The sequence below is a fragment of the Saccopteryx leptura genome, chromosome 2, assembly GCF_036850995.1.
Source record: "Saccopteryx leptura isolate mSacLep1 chromosome 2, mSacLep1_pri_phased_curated, whole genome shotgun sequence".
Lineage (NCBI taxonomy): Eukaryota > Metazoa > Chordata > Mammalia > Chiroptera > Emballonuridae > Saccopteryx > Saccopteryx leptura.
In genome coordinates this window covers 3,914,695-3,932,622 of record NC_089504.1, presented here as the reverse complement: position 1 = coordinate 3,932,622, position 17,928 = coordinate 3,914,695, and the positions used below count along the sequence as shown (strand labels likewise).

The following is a 17,928-nucleotide window of genomic DNA, read 5'->3' as shown; positions in this document are numbered from 1 at the left end:
CCAGTGGATCATAAAATACGACTTGATCTGCTACAGAGCCAGGAACAAGGACCCCTCTAAGGAGGGAAAGTGGCCATGGAATCAGGTCAAGAGATGACCCGGAGGCTGGCATTAGCACACAAGGACTTCAGAACACCTACCACAAATGTGTGTAGACTTTAAGGAAAAGGTGGTTAAAATGAGCGACTAGGTGGAGGAATCCCAGCAGAGAAATGGAAACAAGAGGAAAAGAACCAGGTGGAAATTCTGGAGCTGGGACACACTGCCAGATGGGCTGCAGCCAGGGGATGTGAAGACAGGAAGACAGGTGACAGGTGACAGGCAGCGTCCACACGAACACAGAGAGGCAGTTGGGGGGACCGGAAAAATACAAGAGAACGAAAGGAGCATGTCGCAGTCTAACATACATGTAATTGGAGTTCCAGAAATAAAAAGGGGGTGCAGATGAAAATATTTGAGAAAATAATGGTAGAAGAATTAAAAAAAAATTTTTTTTAAGTGAGAAGACAGGAGATAAAGAGACAGACTCCCACATGCACCCCGGTCGGGATCCACCAGGCGGCAACCCCTGTCTGGGGCTGATGCTTGGACCAATCGAGCCACTGGCTGCAGGAAGGGAAGAGAGAGAGAGAGAAGGGGGAGAGGGAGAGGAGGAGAGAAGCAGATGGGCGCTTCTCCTGTGTGCCCTGACCGGGAATCCAACCCGGGACTCCTGCACACCAGGCTGACGCTCTACCACTGAGCCAACTGGCCAGGGCCGAATTTAAAAATTCAATGAAAATTATCAACCCATAGGCCCTGGCCGGTTGGCTCAGTGGTAGAGCGTCAGCCTGGTGTGCAGAAGTCCCGGGTTTGATTCCCGGCCAGGGCACACAGGAGAAGCGCCTGTCTGCTTCTCCACCCCTCCCCCTCTCCTTCCTCTCTGTCTCTCTCTTCCCCTCCTGCAGCCAAGGCTCCATTGGAGCAAAGATGGCCCAGGCACTGGGGATGGCTCCTTGGCCTCTGCCCCAGGCGCTAGAGAGGCTCTGGTCGCAACAGAGCGACGCCCCAGAGGGGCAGAGCGTCGCCCCCTGGTGGGCGTGCCGGGTGGATCCCGGTCGGGCACATGCGGGAGTCTGTCTGACTGTCTCTCCCCATTTCTAGCTTCAGAAAAATACAAAAAAAAAATTATCAATCCATAAATCCAAGAACCTCTGAGACCCAGGAAGAATAAATACAAAGAAAACTACACCTCAGTACATAATCGTTAAATCCCCGAAAGCTCAAGCACCCCAAGTGGAGGGAAAGAGGCTCATCTGCGGGGAACCGATGATAAAAATAATCTGAGTTCTCATCAGAAGCAACGGAAGCCATCAGACCACGGAATGACGTCTTTAAAGTGCTGAGAGGAAGGAAAAAACCCTGTCATAGCTATAGATTTCTATACGCAGCAAAAACACCCTGCAAGAATGAAGGCCAAACAAAGACATTTCCAGACAGATGAAAGCGGAGAGAGTTTGTCACCAGCCGACGCTCACTACAAGAAATGTTAAAGGGAGTTCTTTAGGCTGAAAGAAAATGATATCAGATGGAAACTTGGATCTAAACAAAGGAGTGAAGACTGTTGACATGTAGGTGTGTATAAAAGCCTCCTTCACCTGCATTTCTTGACTAAAAAAAAAAAAAAAAAGAGAGAGAGAGAGAGACCACACAAAGTGCAGACAATTACGACGTACTGTAGAGCGCATAACGTGTAGAGTAACACACGTGACGTGACGTGAGGACGCCCGGAGCCGGTAACTTCCCTGCTGGAAGGTCACTGTGTGACACGGGGGTGGGGGTGGGGGGGTGATAGCAGCTCAGGATAGACTGTGACAAGAAAAGGGTGTGTATTTAGTCCCTAGAAACAGCCACTGACAGAATGAAGCCAAGTGATGAAGCTGACCAGGCAACAGGGGAAGTCAGATGAGTCACTAAAAAAGTGGTCAATACAGAAGCTGACGGGAAAGAAGGAACACGGAGCAGGTAACACAAACAGGAAACAACCAACCAGGAAGGCAGACTCCAGCCCACCATGTAAAAACGACCGTATTTCCCCATGTGCAAGATGTTCCCATGTATAAGACGCACCTTTGCTTGGGGGCTCAAAATTTGAAGAAAAAAAAAAGTATTACATAAAGTTATTGAACTCAGGTTTTATTCATCATAAAATTCATATAACTTCTCATCCACGCAAAAAACCCCAGGAAATGCAAGTAAAAAAAAACTACAACTGTATAAGACACACCCAGTTTTTAGACCCCCAGTTTTTTGAGAAAGGGTGCGTCTTGTACATGGGGGGATACAGTACTTAAACGGAAATGGACTAAACAGAACAGCAGAACAACATCGAGACTGGGTTTCTTAAAAAGCAAGAGCCAACTCTGTGTTGCTTACAAAGCATATTTAAAAACGCAGACATAGTTTAAAAGAGAACAGTTCCAAGATATACCACGCAGACAGTGGTCAGAAAGACTAGCTATATCCTGACATCAAAGTAGACATCAAGGAAGTGAGTATTTTTACAGAGGCAGAGGAATAGTTCCTGACAATAAAAGGGCCATTTCATCAAGAAGATATAACAATTCTAAGTAGTGTATATGCACCTAATAACCTAGCTTCAAATTACATAGAACAAAGACTGGCAGGGAAGTAGGCAGAGCCCCAGTTAGAGCCCCAGGTTTTAATGCACCGCATGCTTCTCAGGACCTGAAATTGAGAGAGAGAGAGAGAGAGAGAGAGAGAGAGAGAGAGAGAGATCAGGAAGGACATAGATTTACACAACACTCTCAAATATCTTATCCTAGTTAGCATTTACAGAACACTATAAACACCACCAGGGTACATATTCTTTTCAAGTGTACGTGGAATTCACCAATACAGACCACATGCTGGCCCATAAAAAAGAAAGTGTCAATCCATTTAAAAGGATTGAAATCATATAAGGTACGTGCTTTGATCACAATAAAATTAAGCTAGAAATCAGTAACGAAGACAAATCTGGAAACTTCCCAAATGTTTGGAAATGGAGTGATACACGTCTAAAGGGTAGGGAGGGCAAACAGAGACCGCGGGGGGGGGGGGGGGGGGGGTGTTAGAAACTATTTTGAACCGAATGACAAGACACGACACATTAAACTTTTGTGAGAAGCATCTAGAGCAGGGGCAGTCAACCTTTTTATACCTACCACCCACTTCTGTATCTCTGTGAGTAGTAACATTTTCTAACCGCCCACTGGTTCCACAGTCATGGTGATTTATAAAGTAGGGAATCACTTTACTTTATAAAATTTATAAAGCAGAGTTACAGCAAGTTAAATCATATAATAATATGTAATTACTTACCAAGTATTATACTTTATGTCGGATTTTTGCTAAGTTTGGCAGAATAAATCGTTATAAAACAACTTACTATAGTTACATCTATCTTTTTATTTATACTTTGGTTGCTCTGCTACTACCCACCATGAAAGCTGGAACACCCACTAGTGGGCAGTAGGGACCAGGTTGACTACCACTGGGCTAGAGGAAAATGAGTAATGGTAATTGCTTGTATTAGGGAAGAATGGTTTAAAACCCCTGCCTACAACTACCTCACTCTGCTGTGTCCTATGAAGAAAATACAGGAACAGCCTCCTCCCTCCGGAAGGGTCAAAACGCCGAGGCTCTGGGCACAGTCAGGCCTGGAACGATGTTGGGATTGGCCACACCTCCCCCCGCTCAGTCCCCGAGCCCCAGCCTGACAGGGCCACGCTGGACCCTCGAGTTCCTCTCTGCGTCCCCCGTGAAGCGTACTGCCTGCAGCAGGCACTCAGTGAGTAATAGTAATATTTCAATGAAATACTGCACGGTGGTCTCTGGTCAGAAAATTCATACTCACTGTGAAAAAGTAACTCAGGACTATGTGATACATCATTCTATAGGAATGACCAGTCTGATGCATGGCGGTTCCTTCAGGTTTTGTCTGGGCACAGACCAGCATCCTTTCTTGAACAGAAATGAGACCACCCCCTGAAGACTGACAGGCGACATACTCCCCTCCCCACCGCCATTTAACAATATCTCATGGACATGTAGTCACTTTATAGGTTTCTTTTTTGTTCGTTTTGTTTTTGTATTTTTCCAAAGTGAGAAGCGGGAAGGTAGAGAGATAACAGACTCCCGCATGTGCCTGACTGGTATCCACCTGGCATGCTCACTAGGGGGCGATGCTCTGCCCATCTGGGGTGTTGCTCCGTTGCAACCGGAGTCAATCTGGTGCCTGAGGTGGAGACCATGGAGCCATCCTCAGAACCCGGGCCAACTTTGCTCCAATGGAGCCTTGGCTGCGGGAGGGGAAGAGAGAGACAGAGAGGAAGGAGAAGGGGAGGGGTGGAGAAGCAGATGGGCGCTTCTCCTGTGTGCCCTGGCCGGGAATCGAACCTGGGACTTCTACACGCCAGGCCGACGCTCTACTGCTGAGCCAACCGGCCAGGGCCTAGTTTCTTGACTGTAGCTTCACTGAGGCTCTTACAAAGGGAGTTTGGGGCTGCCTCTGTTTCTTGTCATGCCCTTTTCACATCTATTGTTGCATAAGTGAGTGTTTCAGTAAAATCAAATCCTCAGAGTGAAATCACTGGGAAAGGATTTGCGCAGTTAGCACCTTAACTGACAGTGGCCTTTATTTCAAACAGTTGTGCCCGTTTATATTCTCATCGACTGTACCTGGGAGGCTCTCAACAGGCCTTGTTGGCAGGGATGCGGGATTGTGTGTCTGGGGGATGTTTTCTCAGGACTGAGAGGTTTACAGATGTGGAGATGGGGACATGGCCTGGGGACAGCCATGGGGGCCGCACTCCCCAGAGCCCTGTGTGCAGACAGGCCCCTGCAGCCTTCCCCACGGCAGACGGGGCACTGCTTGTCTCTGTCAACAGTGGGTCCCGCTGACGGGTGTGCCGGAAGCTCACGTCGTCTCGCGTTTATCAGGAACACTTTGGAGAAATGCGAACTCTCTGAATTGGTCTCCAAATGCTCAATTCTCAAAAAGAGCCCCCAGAACGGTTCCTTAACTACAAAGCAAAAACCTTGATGAGTTTGTCTATTTCCATTTGCAGAAAAATCCAGCCTGGTAACTTCATTTCTGCCTGGTTGATATGCTGGAAACAATGTAACTTAAAAATTGCTTTTTCACCCTGGCCAGTTTGCTCAGTGGTAGAGCGTCGGCCTGGTGTGCAGGAGTCCTGGGTTCGATTCCCGGCCAGGGCACACAGGAGAAGCGCCCATCTGCTTCTCCATCCCTCCCCTTCTCCTTCCTCTCTGTCTCTCTCTTTCCCTCCCACAACTAAGGCTCTATTGGAGCAAAGTTTGCCCGGGCACTGAGGATGGCTCCATGGCCTCTGCCTCAGGCACTACAATGGCTCTGGTTGCGACAGAGCAACGCCCCAGATGGGCAGAGCATTGCCCCTGGTGGGCATGCCGGGCAGATCCCGGTCGGGCACATGCGGGAGTCTGTCTGACTGCCTCCCCATTTCCAACTTCAGAAAAATACAAAAAAAAAAAGAAAAATTACTTTTTCTTCTATGATCCTCTAAACCAGTGGTAGTCAACCTGGTCCCTACCGCCCACTAGTGGGCGTTCCAGCTTTCATAGTGGGCGGTAGCGGAGCAACCAAAGTATAAATAAAAAGATAGATGTAACTATAGTAAGTTGTTTTATAAAGATTTATTCTGCCAAACTTAGCGAAAATCCAACATAAAGTACTTGGTAAGTAATTATTATTATATGCTTTAATTTGCTGTAACTCTGCTTTATAAATTTTATAAAGTAAAGTGAGTTCCCTATTTTATAAATCACCATTACTGTGGAACCGGTGGGTGGTTAGAAAATTTTACTACTAAGAGATACAGAAGTGGGTGGTAGGTATAAAAAGGTTGACTACCCCTGCTATAAACCCTATTCCGTATGTCTGAAACTAATACAGAATAACACTGAATGTAAACTGTTACTGAACAATAAAATTACCAAAACAAAAACAAAACTTTCTTGAAGGTGAGTGTCTGCACAAACAAAACAGGACACAGTAACAGTTATTTATTTTTATTTTATTTTATTTATTTATTTATTTATTTATTTTTTGTATTTTTCTGAAGCTGGAAACGGGGAGACAGTCAGACAGACTCCCACATGCGCCCGACCGGGATCCACCCGGCATGCCCACCAGGGGGCGATGCTCTGCCCATCTTGGGGCTTCGCTCTGCTGCAATCAGAGCCATTCTAGCGCCTGAGGCAGAGGCCACAGAGCCATCCCCAGCGCCTGGGCCATCTTTGCTCCAATGGAGCCTTGGCTGCTGGAGGGGAAGAGAGAGACAGAGAGGAAGGAGAAGGGGAGGGGTGGAGAAGCAAATGGGCGCTTCTCCTGTGTGTCCTGGCCGGGAATCGAACCCGGGACTCCTGCACGCCAGGCCAACGCTCTACCACTGAGCCAACCGGTAACAGTTATTTAAATAAAGCCAGGCATACTCGCTTTGGCAGCACATATACTAAAATTAGAATGATACAGAGAAGATTAGCATGGCCCTTGCTCAAGGATGACACGCAAATTCGTGAAACGTTCCATATTTTTACAAAGAAAACTAGATAGAAGGTGACGGAGAACAATCTGACTTTGGGTGATGGGAATGCAGCATAACTGAATGACAAGATAACCTGGACATGTTTTCTTTGAACATATGTATCCTGATTTATTGATGTCACCCCATTAAAATTAATACAAATTAAAAATAAATAAATAAAGCCAGGCGTTGCTGTAAGGTGCTGCTAGGGTGCAGTGAGACCCTCCCTCTGCCACGAAGACCCCCCACACACACACACATCCCTCCACGTCACAGGAATGGCAGTACTCAAGCACATGTGTGCTGCGGCCACAGGCTGGCTGCTCGCTCCCGACAGGGAAGCCGCCCCCGCCCGCTGGGAACTTAGTCCCATAAAACTCTGATGGTGGAGGTTGGGGGGCGGGGTGGGGACCAAAGGGAGAGAAAGATATCTGAATAATGGTTAAAAAAAAATACACCAGCAAACGCAGTTTTTAATCCAAAAGGGTCCAGACTATTTCCCCACACTAATCAAATCAGAATGTGAGTATCAAGAAATTTTAGTTAAACTACAAATATTACTACTATTCACGTTTTTATCCACTCCTCAGAATAACTGCTCAGTTCTCTGTCTTCATGTTGTGGGTACGATTTTTGTCATTAGTTCCCGGGCTAGTCTCAGTGGCTTTGGAATTTTAAGTTGTAGGAGACATAACTTAACGGGAAAGCATTTTTTATTCCAAATTTGACCCTTCTGGGGTGGTACACATCTATTTGTGCGTGCGTGTGTGTGTGTGTGTGTGTGTACGTATATATTGGTATGGTGTGCGTGTATAATTTGGGGGTGTGGGTCTCATTCAGGCTGACGAAACATTGGGGGCACGCCCTCCCCCCTCCAGCTGTGCGGGGTCTGCCCTGCTCCATCTTCCTCCCCAGCCTTCTTCCTGCTAAAGGCTGGCTGGCTGCCAGGACCGCCAGGACCGACCCAGGAAAGACCTGGAGAACTGATTTCAATATTTCTTCTCCTCCTGGTGAAATATTTATGGAAACTGTGTGGAGCGAGAAGTCTTTCTCAGGTTTAGAAGTGGTTTGCCTGTAAACACGCTGCCCTGGGCTGGGAGCCAGGCGACAGCCGCCAGCGGAGCGCGCAGGGGCTGCGGCTTCGAGGCGAGGCGGCAGCAGCGCCCCTGGGGCAGAGCCCAGAAACCCCTGCAGCACAGGGCCTAGAAGGACAGGGAACGTCCGGAGTTGTGGGCTGCGGGCCAGACTTCACTGGTTAATGTGGTCACGGCATTATTCTTTGGGAGGAGAAAACCTTATCCCTGCAAAGATGGACACTCCAATGGCTTCCTCCTGGCCACCCCCATAAACCGGGGGGGGGGGGGGGGGCCTCGGGGCGGCCAGCGGCGGGGAGGCCGGGAAGCAGAGGGGCGGCCACTCACCGTTGACGAGGCCGTATTTCTGGGCCAGGAGGGCGGCCTGCAGACTCTTCCCGCTGCCCACGGGCCCGCAAAGCAGCACCCTCGGGGTGAGCGGGGCGTTGGACCGGTGTCTGGTCTGGACGTAGGTCAGGGCTGGAAGAGAGGATGTGAGGATAATGAACCCGGGTCCCGGGAGGGAGACCGCTCTTCTCAGCAGTCGTTCCTCCCCTTTACGGCTCCACGGAAACCCTCCTGCTCTGACCCACCCAGTGAGCGTGGAGGCTGCAGGGAGGGGATTAGGCTTCGGCCCGCCGGGCACCAAGGCCCGAGGGGGCCCGAGGGGGCGACAAGCAGGCCCAATTCCTCTAAACAGCACGGTGCCCGCGCTCCCCTCCCGGCTGAAGGGGGTGGGCTGCGCTGTGGGCAGTGGTCCCAGGACATGAGATGAGCGCTGCTGGTCGGGATGTTCCCCATCTGAACCCTGGCTGAGCCTCTAACCTGCGGCCAGCACCAGGCCGGTCTCCCCATGGCAGAGGCCGGCTTTTATAACCACGTCAGGCCACGCGGGAGCCCGGCACATGAGGACTTCTGAAGCACTTGGAAATTGGTGGGGAATAATTTGCAGCCACGTTCCCGGCGACACCAATGTTTTTGTGAGTCTCCAGAGAAGCTGCCATCAAACAGGCCGCGGGGGAGGGCGGCTGCAGCCGGCGGCCGGCCGTGCTGGCCCTGGCATTTGAGGAACAAAGACGTGGGGACACGGGGAGCACCTCCGACACTGAGTGACCGCGCAGAGCAGGCCCCTGGGTGCCCAAAGCTGCTGAACATCAAACCAGGCCTCCCACCGAGCCCGGAGCCCGGGGAGGGTGAGCACAGGCTGAGCGAGCGGGTGAAGGGTGGCCACTGGCACCTGATGGGGGGGGCTGCCTGCAGCTGAGGCTCAGGCCCGGCCCCTCCCCCGCTGCCCCCACCAGACAGCGTCTCCCCTTACCCGGCCTCGCCTCCTGCCGGGCACCCAGGCCACCCAGCATCCAGGGTCGGCCTTGGGTGGCCCTGTGACAGCTCCCCTACTGCAGGAGGATTCGCCCTGGGAAAGGAGCAAAGCCAACATGCTGCCTTCAGGAGCGCGGCCCCCCAGAGCCCAGGGACAGCGGGTTCCCGGTGGTGGGGCCCGCCCGGGGCCCTGTAGGACTGGAGCAGCGTCCCTGGCCGCCACACCCCGGGCCAATGTCCCCTGCTGCGGGGAGGGGAACAGGACTGAGAACAGGCAGAACACGTTCATTCTGCAGACTGTGACCTCTCAGATCCCTGGAGGGTATTTTTAATCGGAACGCTCATCGGAGAGACCACATTCCCCTCAGTTTTAGAACCGAAGGCACAAGGTGTGAGTTGATCGACTCTGTGAGAGTCCTCCACCTCGACATCACCGGCGCACGAGCCGATGTGCTCAGGCCGCAGTCCCAGGGAGTTGGCAGGGCCGGGCCACTCTCCCAAGGCCACTGCCACGGGGGGGCCCTCCACCTGTGGGAACAACGTGGGGGAGGCGGCCTGGGCCAGGCTGTCCTCGCTCTCGGGCCCTCCAAGACCAGCGCATCTGGAGACTCACAGACACTGCGGGCCAAGCGGCTGCTCACAAACCATGCTTAATTTACAGGAAATAACTAAATTAATTAGAAGTAATGATCCCCCAGACAGTCTCAACATCTAATTATTCTTTATAAAAATATGTGGTTGCTGGGTGCGATACAGAGAGATAAAAAAAACAAAAACAAAAAACCAGAATTTTGGATTCCAATTTTCAATTTTTCTCTCTCTGCATTATTAATTAATAATAATTAATATATTTAGACACTCGCATTTTTATTTACAGTTCCAGGCATGGACTCTTTAAAAAACGATCACATGAACTTTTAAATTTGATTAAGTAATGAATGTGTGAGTTTGGACCATGAAGATACGGGCTGTGGCTGTCTCCAGATGCTGTGTTTGCTGTTCAAGGCCCTGCAGAGATGCAGAGTCTCTGGGAAATGACGGGTCACTCATAAACCTGGTGTTTCTGACAGGAGCATCAGTTTCTAGACGCCGACCATCGGGGGACTGAGCCCTGGAGAGTCAGCTGTGCCAGTCCAGGCACTCCGTGAAGCAAAGCTGCTCCCACGACCCATGGGCGGGGGGCGGGTGGGGGGCCAGGCTGGGGTGCTCAGAACCCCCTCCCCTGCCAGACAAAGCTTCCCTTGAAGGGTCTGAGAGACTACAGTGGAGCTTGTGAAAGCCACCGTGTGTCTTCAATACCCAGGGGCATTTCTATTTTGTCATTTACCTGTCACCCCACAGAAGGGACAACCAGACTTGGAGACAGCTGAAGCTTGGCAAGACTTTTAGAAATTCTGATTAAGCTGTTTTGGGCCCCGACTGGTTGGCTCAGTGGTAGAGCATCAGCCCAGCGTGTGGATGTCCCAGGTGTGATTCCCAGTCAGGGCACACAGGAGAAGCGACCATCTGCTTCTCCACCCCTCCCCCCTTTTCTCTATCTCTCTATGATCCTCCCACAGCCATGGCTTGATTGGAGCGAGTTGGCCCTGGGTGCTGAGGATGGCTCCACAGCCTCCACTTCCAGCACTAAGAAGAGCTGGGTTGCTGAGCAGTGGAACAACAGCCCCAGATGGGCAGAGCATCGCCCCCCAGTGGGCTTGCCAGGTGGATCCCGGTCGAGGTGTGTGCAGGAGTCTCTTTGCCTCCCCTCCTCTCTCTTAATAATAATAATAATAAAAGCTGCTTTGGGACAGCACTACTCTGACTTCCAGCCTCTGGACATGTTGCATCATCAGGAGAGCCTTAAAGTCTGCCGCGTCCTGAGGTCCGGAGCCCGTTCTCTGCGGAAGTGTGACCACAGAGCCTGTGCTACCATCACCCAGGCCTGCGGGGAGGCTGGACGTGCGTCCCAGTGTACGGGTGGCAAAACCGAGGCTCTGAGTGGTTGAGAGAGTTGCAGAAGCAGCATGGTGGGTGTGAGGTGGGGAGGTGAACACAGGCCACTGGCTCCAAAGACTCAGAACTCACCTGTCGTCCCACCCCACACACATGCCCGCTCCAGGCGGTCTTTAAATGGACCCACGGCACCTGAGCTGCACTGCGCTTTTCCGCTCTTTGTGGTGGGGGTGGGGTTTTGTTGCTGTAGTTTTAGTTTTTACAACATTTCTCTTCCTTGTCCTTCACCCTGAAGATAAAACTTGCTGTCCTGTCCCTCCCGGCCTGTCCCAGCCTCTCCTCGCCCCACCCCCACTGTCAGATCAGCTGGTCGTACGGAGCGCAGCGTGTCGGCCCAGGGCCTCCGAGCGGGGCGCTCCCAGGGGCCCCGTCCCGTAGGGAACCTACGACTTGGCTATGACCAGCACATCCCGGACGTTGGGCACGGACAGAGTCAGTGACCTTCGGACGGGGAAGGCCGCAGCGCACGCGAACCTGCCGCCTGCCGTGCTCACCCTGGTGGAAGACGTCCACGCACGGCTGGTCGGCGCTGAGGACCTTCAGGACCTTGGGGTAGGAGGGGAGGACCCCGACGATGTTCCGGTGGTGCTCCAGCAGCCTCTGTGCCGTCTCCGGCTCCGAGATGCCCGCCGGCGCCATCAGCCGGTTCTGGATTTCGGGCTCGGGCGGCCAGTCAAAGGTGGTGTGATAGATCTCTGCAGGACAGAGGGCGCAGTCAGGTCCCCGCTCAGGCTGAGGACGGCGGAGCAACCAGGGTGGGGGGGTGGAGGGGGTGAGGCCGTACCTCCGGTCTGCGGGTCGACCCTCTTCCCCACGTTCCTCTCGATCAGGACCGTGTCAGGAGCCGTCAGCACGACTGGGTGGAGGACAGAGACCGGGCGAGTCAAGCAGCGGGTCTCAGGGACCAGCAGCCTGTCGGACATCTCTCGCTATATAATGACATGAATACCAGCACCGTCCCCACCCAAGAGGTCTTCTCAGCACCGACCCCTAGGACGGAGCTCAGGACCAAGGACGGGCACACACATGCCCTTTCGGCTGCTGACAGTTCTCACGGTCGTAAACAACACCGTGAGGAACATCTCCGTGCCCCACGCTACTGCCCCATTGTAGGTTATTCCTAAGGAGAGCTCCTCAGATGTGGGACTCCTGGAACAAGGAATCGCCTGCTTCAAAATAGAACCCCACTTTTTCAAGAACAAGCCCTGAAATGCATTAGGTTCTCCTGTCCTGCACGGTCCCCGGGCCGCCGGCGGGCACTGGGGGGCAGACTCAGAGCGGGTGCTCCCTGGCACTCCGGCGGGCACTGGGGGGCGGGCTCAGAGCGGGCGCTCCCTGGCACTCCGGCGGGCACTGGGGGGCGGGCTCAGAGCGGGCGCTCCCTGGCACTCCGGCGGGCACTGGGGGGCGGACTCAGAGCGGGTGCTCCCTGGCACTCCGGCGGGCACTGGGGGGCGGGCTCAGAGCGGGCGCTCCCTGGCACTCCGGCGGGCACTGGGGGGCGGGCTCAGAGTGGGCGCTCCCTGGCACTCCGGCGGGCACTGGGGGGCAGACTCAGAGCGGGCGCTCCCTGGCACTCAGGCGGGCACTGGGGGGCGGGCTCAGAGCGGGCGCTCCCTGGCACTCCGGCGGGCACTGGGGGGCTGACTCAGAGCGGGCGCTCCCTGGCACTCCGGCGGGCACTGGGGGGCTGACTCAGAGCGGGCGCTCCCTGGCACTCCGGCGGGCACTGGGGGGCGGACTCAGAGCGGGCGCTCCCTGGCACTCCGGCGGGCACTGGGGGGCGGACTCAGAGCGGGCGCTCCCTGGCACTCTGGCGCTGGCCCCGCGGGGGCTACTCACTGACGTGTCTGGGGGCGATCCCCAGGGTCTGGATCATCAGTGCCTGCTCACGAGTTTCAGGGATGCCGTCCAGAATCCAGCCCTGGCAGAGAATTTGAGAAGGTGCTTGTCTATTTCCTTCCTTCCTTCCTTCCTTCCTTCCTTCCTTCCTTCCTCCCTCCCTCCCTCCCTCCCTCCCTCCTTCCCTCCCTCCCTTTCCTTCCGCCCTCCCTCCCTCCCTTCTTTCCTTCCTCCCTCCCTCCCTCCCTCCCTCCCTCCCTCCCTCCCTTCCTTTCTTTCTTTCCTTTTTTTTTTTGATTTTTTGGAATAAAGGAATGTGATCGCTTTACAGAAAGACCGGAACTGTTAAGACAGAACAAAATGTTTCTGGTAGCCCCCTCCCCCAGCCTACTGACTGCTCTCCTGTTATGTTGCCTTCCGAGTTTTGTGAGGACTATGACCACCTCATACGAATTTCAGGTCCTGAGTTTCCCATCGCACACACACGAGAGCCTCCGCAGCGTGCTCTGCTGTCACCACGCCTCCTCACGGCCACGCGGCGTCCCGCCAAGTGAGCGGCCCACAGCTACTACTTAACCCCACACCGAAGCAGTTTGGCCCCTAGCCATTTTAAGTGTCCTACATCACGCCGTGCGATGAACATCGTCATGCAGATAGCTCTTTCCACATCTTAATTTCCTAATGACAGTTTCTCAGATACGGGGTCCCGAACCAGGAACCCCCGAGGTCCAAGCCAAACCTCGCTTTTCTTGAGGATACGGCAGTGAGAGACCTGAGTTCAAGTTCCCGTTCTGTAGCACACGGGCTACGCAGGGCTGACATCGCTCAGGCGTCAGGCCTCCTGGGGACAGATAGCTCAGGAACTCCAAGTCCAGTCGTCAAAGGAAGACACAACCACTGCACACCGTACGGAAACTACTGAGACGCTGAAACGAGAGGTCCAAGCCACCGCCACCGACCCAAACCAGCACTGCACTGTCTGGTACACCTCCTTCCAGCCTCCGCACACAGACTCCTCTTTTCCTGGGAGGCGGGGGGCCCACACTATAAATGCTATGCGTAGCCTGGGTTTTTCTGGTAGACAAAAACATGCCATGAATGTTTCCCACCTCCCTAAACGGCCCTCCCCCAGGAGTTTTCCCAGCTGCCGCCAAGGTTAACATTGTTGCTCACTTGGCCTCACTGAGGTTTCTGACGGTTACATGCAAAACAAAACAGGCTGGATGCTGGATGTACACCCTGATGCACGTGGCAGAGCCACCAGGTGAACTGCTGAAAGCTGACATCTTCCTCTGTGACTTGGCCACATCTCCCCAGGAAACTGCCTGGCCCTGGGGCTCCAGTGGGCTCCGTGGGTGTGCCGTCCCACGGACAGCGGCCGCTGTCGGCAGCAGGCAGCGCCCTGGCAGGGGAGCGCTGCCGCCATCGCCCGGCCTGGCCTGGCACTGCTGCTTTGTCTGCATGCCTTTGATCGTTAATGAGGCTCCACCGTGTTCCCATATGTTTATTGGCTATTTGAATTTTTTCTTTCCTGAAAAAATGCCTATTCGTGCTGGCTCTCTGCTTTCCCCTGGGGATCTTATCTTTTTATTTATTTACAAGAGCTCTTTACATAGTAAAAACATAAACCCGTGTTGGCAAACACTGCCACAGAACCCTGGAGGCGAATGACGAGGTGGCCAGTACCTTCCGCCCGCAGGTTTGTCTCTGGCCTTTTCGCTTGTGTAGGGTGCTGCTTTTACCGCACGTGTGCACACATCTGGCCAAACCAGCCAGCGTTCTCCCTAGCGGATTTTGGCGTCGGCTGGGTGTGTATAAAAAGCTTTCTGCACCGCAGAAGCTGATAAATATTTGCTTGCACTTATATTGTGTCCTCTTACGGTTTTTCGTCTTTCTATGTTTAAATATTTAAAGGAGCCACATTTTATTTTGAAAAGGACGTGAGGCTGTGGTCTGACTTGTTTCCTTGTGGCCCACAACTGTCCCAACCTCTCCTGTGCAACAGCTTACGTGTCCCCTGCTCGGTGACGCGCTACATGTTGGCTCTGGCCGCTTGCTACCTGTAGGCACTTGTATCATACCCACCCCACCGAAATTGTTGCTGTTTTATAATGTATTGTTATATCTAATGGGACACATTCCTCCTCCTTTGTCTTTTTTTCCAAAAGAAAAAAAAAAATTATCTTCCAGGTAAAGCAGCAAAAACATTTTGTCAGGTTCCAAAACAGGAACTCTACCAGGGTTCTGTGAGAACATCAAATGTATACATTTATGAAGAACCGGCATTTTTACTGTATCTCGTCAACACAGTATCTTCCACTTGCTTAAGTTGTTCTGTTTTTTTAACGTCCCTCAGCAATGTTCACATTTAACAGTATCTAAAGTCTTTTTGAGTCCCGTGAGTCAAGTTCACACACACACACACACACACACACACGCACAGTTTAATACATTCAACTTGACAACCAGGGAAATGAGGGAGAGCTTCAGAAGAGGGAAATAAAACCACAAATAGCTTCAGGTCTCTGCCCTGCAGTGAGGGGGGCTTGGATGGAGGTTCTAACATAGACCCCCGCTAACCACAGAGCCCTCCCCCTCAGTCGTTATAAGCGCTGGGTTGCCGTCAGGTCGGAGGATGGGCTGACGGGGTAAGCTCAGACTCAAGGTCACTCACAACCCGTAACACAGGATTTACAGAACACTGTGTGTGGACAGGGGCAAGAAATGTCTTTTTTCTTAATAAAAAAAAAAAAAAAAAAAAAAAAAAGGCCTGACCTGTGGTGGCGCAGTGGATAAAGCGTCGACCTGGAAATGCTGAGGTCGCCGGTTCGAAACCCTGGGCTTGCCTGGTCAAGGCACATATGGGAGTTGATGCTTCCTGCTCCTCCCCCCTGTCTCTCTCTCCTCTCTCTCTCCTCTCTCTCTCTCTCTCTCTCTCTCTCCTCTCTAAAATGAATAAATAAAATAAAAATTAAAAAAAAAAGAACGCAGAAAAAAGCCTGCATTTCTTCAAAATTAAAATATTTAGGTTCCAACAGCCTCCAGTGACAGGTTTTTTTTTAAGTGAAACAAATCTACAGAGTAAAGAGTGTTGGGAAAACCAGGCGTGCTTTATTAATTTCTTAAATTATGTAGGGAAAACGCACAGCCACGGAACCCCTGGTTTCTGAACTAACGAAGCAGAAATGCAAAAAAAAAAAAAAAAAAAATTTTTTTTTTAAACAGACTTTTGCTCCCTCAAGTCCTTGTTATAGAGCCAGCCAGGCGCTGGGCTGCCGCTCTGAAAACGAGTGAACGTCTAGATGTGAGCGCCGCTGCGGGAGCTGGGAGCGCGGTGCCCGGGAGCCCCCTTTTCTGAACTTCAGCTACATTCGGACCCCGTCTCCTTCCTTTATTGTTGGGGAGGGGCTCGGAGCCCGCCACCTGCCCCTTCCCGGATGGGAGACCGCCGCCTGTGTTCCAAGTCTACTTTTTGAAGCTGGGAGAAGGTGAGAGCTCTGTCCACGCTCAGCGCCGAGACAGGCCTCGGCGTTTAATATTGCATTGCCGAGCGATCATTAGCATCTCGCCCATAAATTTGCAGCTGATATCAGTATGTGGTCCAAAGCTTTTAGAACTATTGAGGGGAACAGCTCTCACCGACTCCTCGCTGGAGAAAGCGGGCTTCCAATTACACAGGAAAAGTGCAGCAAAATGAGGAACATCTCCCTAATTAGCCGGGCCTCGCAGGCACATGGCGCCGGAGTGGATCTGAGGCTTAGAAACCAGGAAGGCGGGGGCTCTGGAGTGAATCCCAGGCCACCAGCTGTCCGGGGTGCTCTTTCAGACTCAGGAAGACAGTCCCGTCCCCCAGACGCTAAGAAACGAGGTCCCTGAGGGGCCCCTGAGGGCAGCTCTCACACTCCCTTGGCGCAGCCCCACGTTCTGTGGGGACGACAGCCACGGAGACCCTTTGTCCCTGCACCGGCCCAGGTGGGTCCACCTGGAAAGCAGGGGCACAGTGACCGAGGCACTGCCTCCTCGGGGAGTGCTGGCCCCGGGCCATTCTCGGGGTGGGAGCCCGGGCTTTGTGCTGGGAGGTCTTTCCCAGAGCTCCTGCAATTACAGAGGGTCCTGCCACTGCCCAGTTGCAAGATGGACTGTCCTTTCGAGGGGAAACAGCCATTTTAGCTGAGAGTAAGTTCATGGCTGCACAGTCCAGCAAGGCGAGAGGTCATAAATCGGTACAGCCACTGACCACCGCCACGACGGGCCCTCGCTATGCCAGCCGTGCGGCCTGAGGGCCTGACGTGGGGGGGGGGGGCGGGGTCAGGAGTGGAGGCGTCCGCCCACGCCTCATTAGAATCGGCTGTCCATCTCGCTGACACTGCAGTGAGGCGTCTCGCCCACGCCGGAGCCGCGGCTTTGTTCCGAGCAGGTTAATTGATATTCTGATGCCGGCGCCCGCCGTACCCCCGTGGCTTGGTTCTGTTTTATCACACATCAAAAAGGCCGTCTGCTCAGGGCGCCCCGTGCGCCAGCGCGGAGTTGGAGGTCTGCACAGCTGCGAGGGGTATGGGATCACAGGAGGGACAAGCACCGAGCAGATGTCACCGAAGAGAAAAAAGGGAAAGGAGAGCAGCCAGCCAGCCTGGGGACGTGGCGAGGCCGGCAGAGCGCGGCCTGATGCGGAGCGGGCTGTGCAGCTCTCTGTGAACGCGGGCCTTCCCTGCCCTCCTGACTGCTATTAAAGCGCAATTAGCCATTGCACGTGGTAAGACTCTTGCCCTCTGGGTCCTCTGCCTTTTTGATGCATCGCTCCTCATCTCCTCCCCTCCCCTCCAAAGACCAGAGAGCGGGGCTCTCCTGGGTTTCCCTGCCCCCCCACCCCACCCCCACCCCCCGTCCAGCTCTCAGCTCCAAACGCAGGCTCCAGAGGCGTTCTCCGGGGCCGAATGCCGACTCCTCCCGGCTCCAAGGAGGCTGCCTAGGCTGAGGGTTTGGATTCAATGAATCAGATTCACTCAGCTCGAAGTCAGAACCGGGGAAGAGTTACTGGTGCATCATGGCCCTCATGGCCCTTTTTATAATAAAATGTTACATGGTTTCAC

The 17,928-nt window shown here is 53.2% G+C and overlaps 1 protein-coding gene and 1 non-coding gene across 5 annotated transcripts in view; one reads left to right on the top strand and one right to left on the bottom strand.

Annotated features, from left to right (window-relative positions):
• The window catches only part of AK8 (adenylate kinase 8), a 120,949-nt gene that overhangs the window by 72,801 nt on the left and 30,220 nt on the right, over positions 1-17,928 (bottom strand). For all 4 annotated transcript variants that reach the window (XM_066366816.1, XM_066366817.1, XM_066366818.1 and 1 more), the window contains 4 exons: positions 12,839-12,920; positions 11,781-11,852; positions 11,491-11,691; positions 8,030-8,161 (listed from right to left, as the gene is read on the bottom strand). In XM_066366816.1, the coding sequence (XP_066222913.1) occupies positions 8,030-8,161; positions 11,491-11,691; positions 11,781-11,852; positions 12,839-12,920 (487 nt within the window). The remainder of the gene's footprint in view (positions 1-8,029; positions 8,162-11,490; positions 11,692-11,780; positions 11,853-12,838; positions 12,921-17,928) is intronic.
• LOC136396459 (U6 spliceosomal RNA) lies at positions 6,517-6,619 on the top strand. The gene has a single exon (XR_010749746.1). It is a non-coding gene; the product is annotated as a U6 spliceosomal RNA (small nuclear RNA).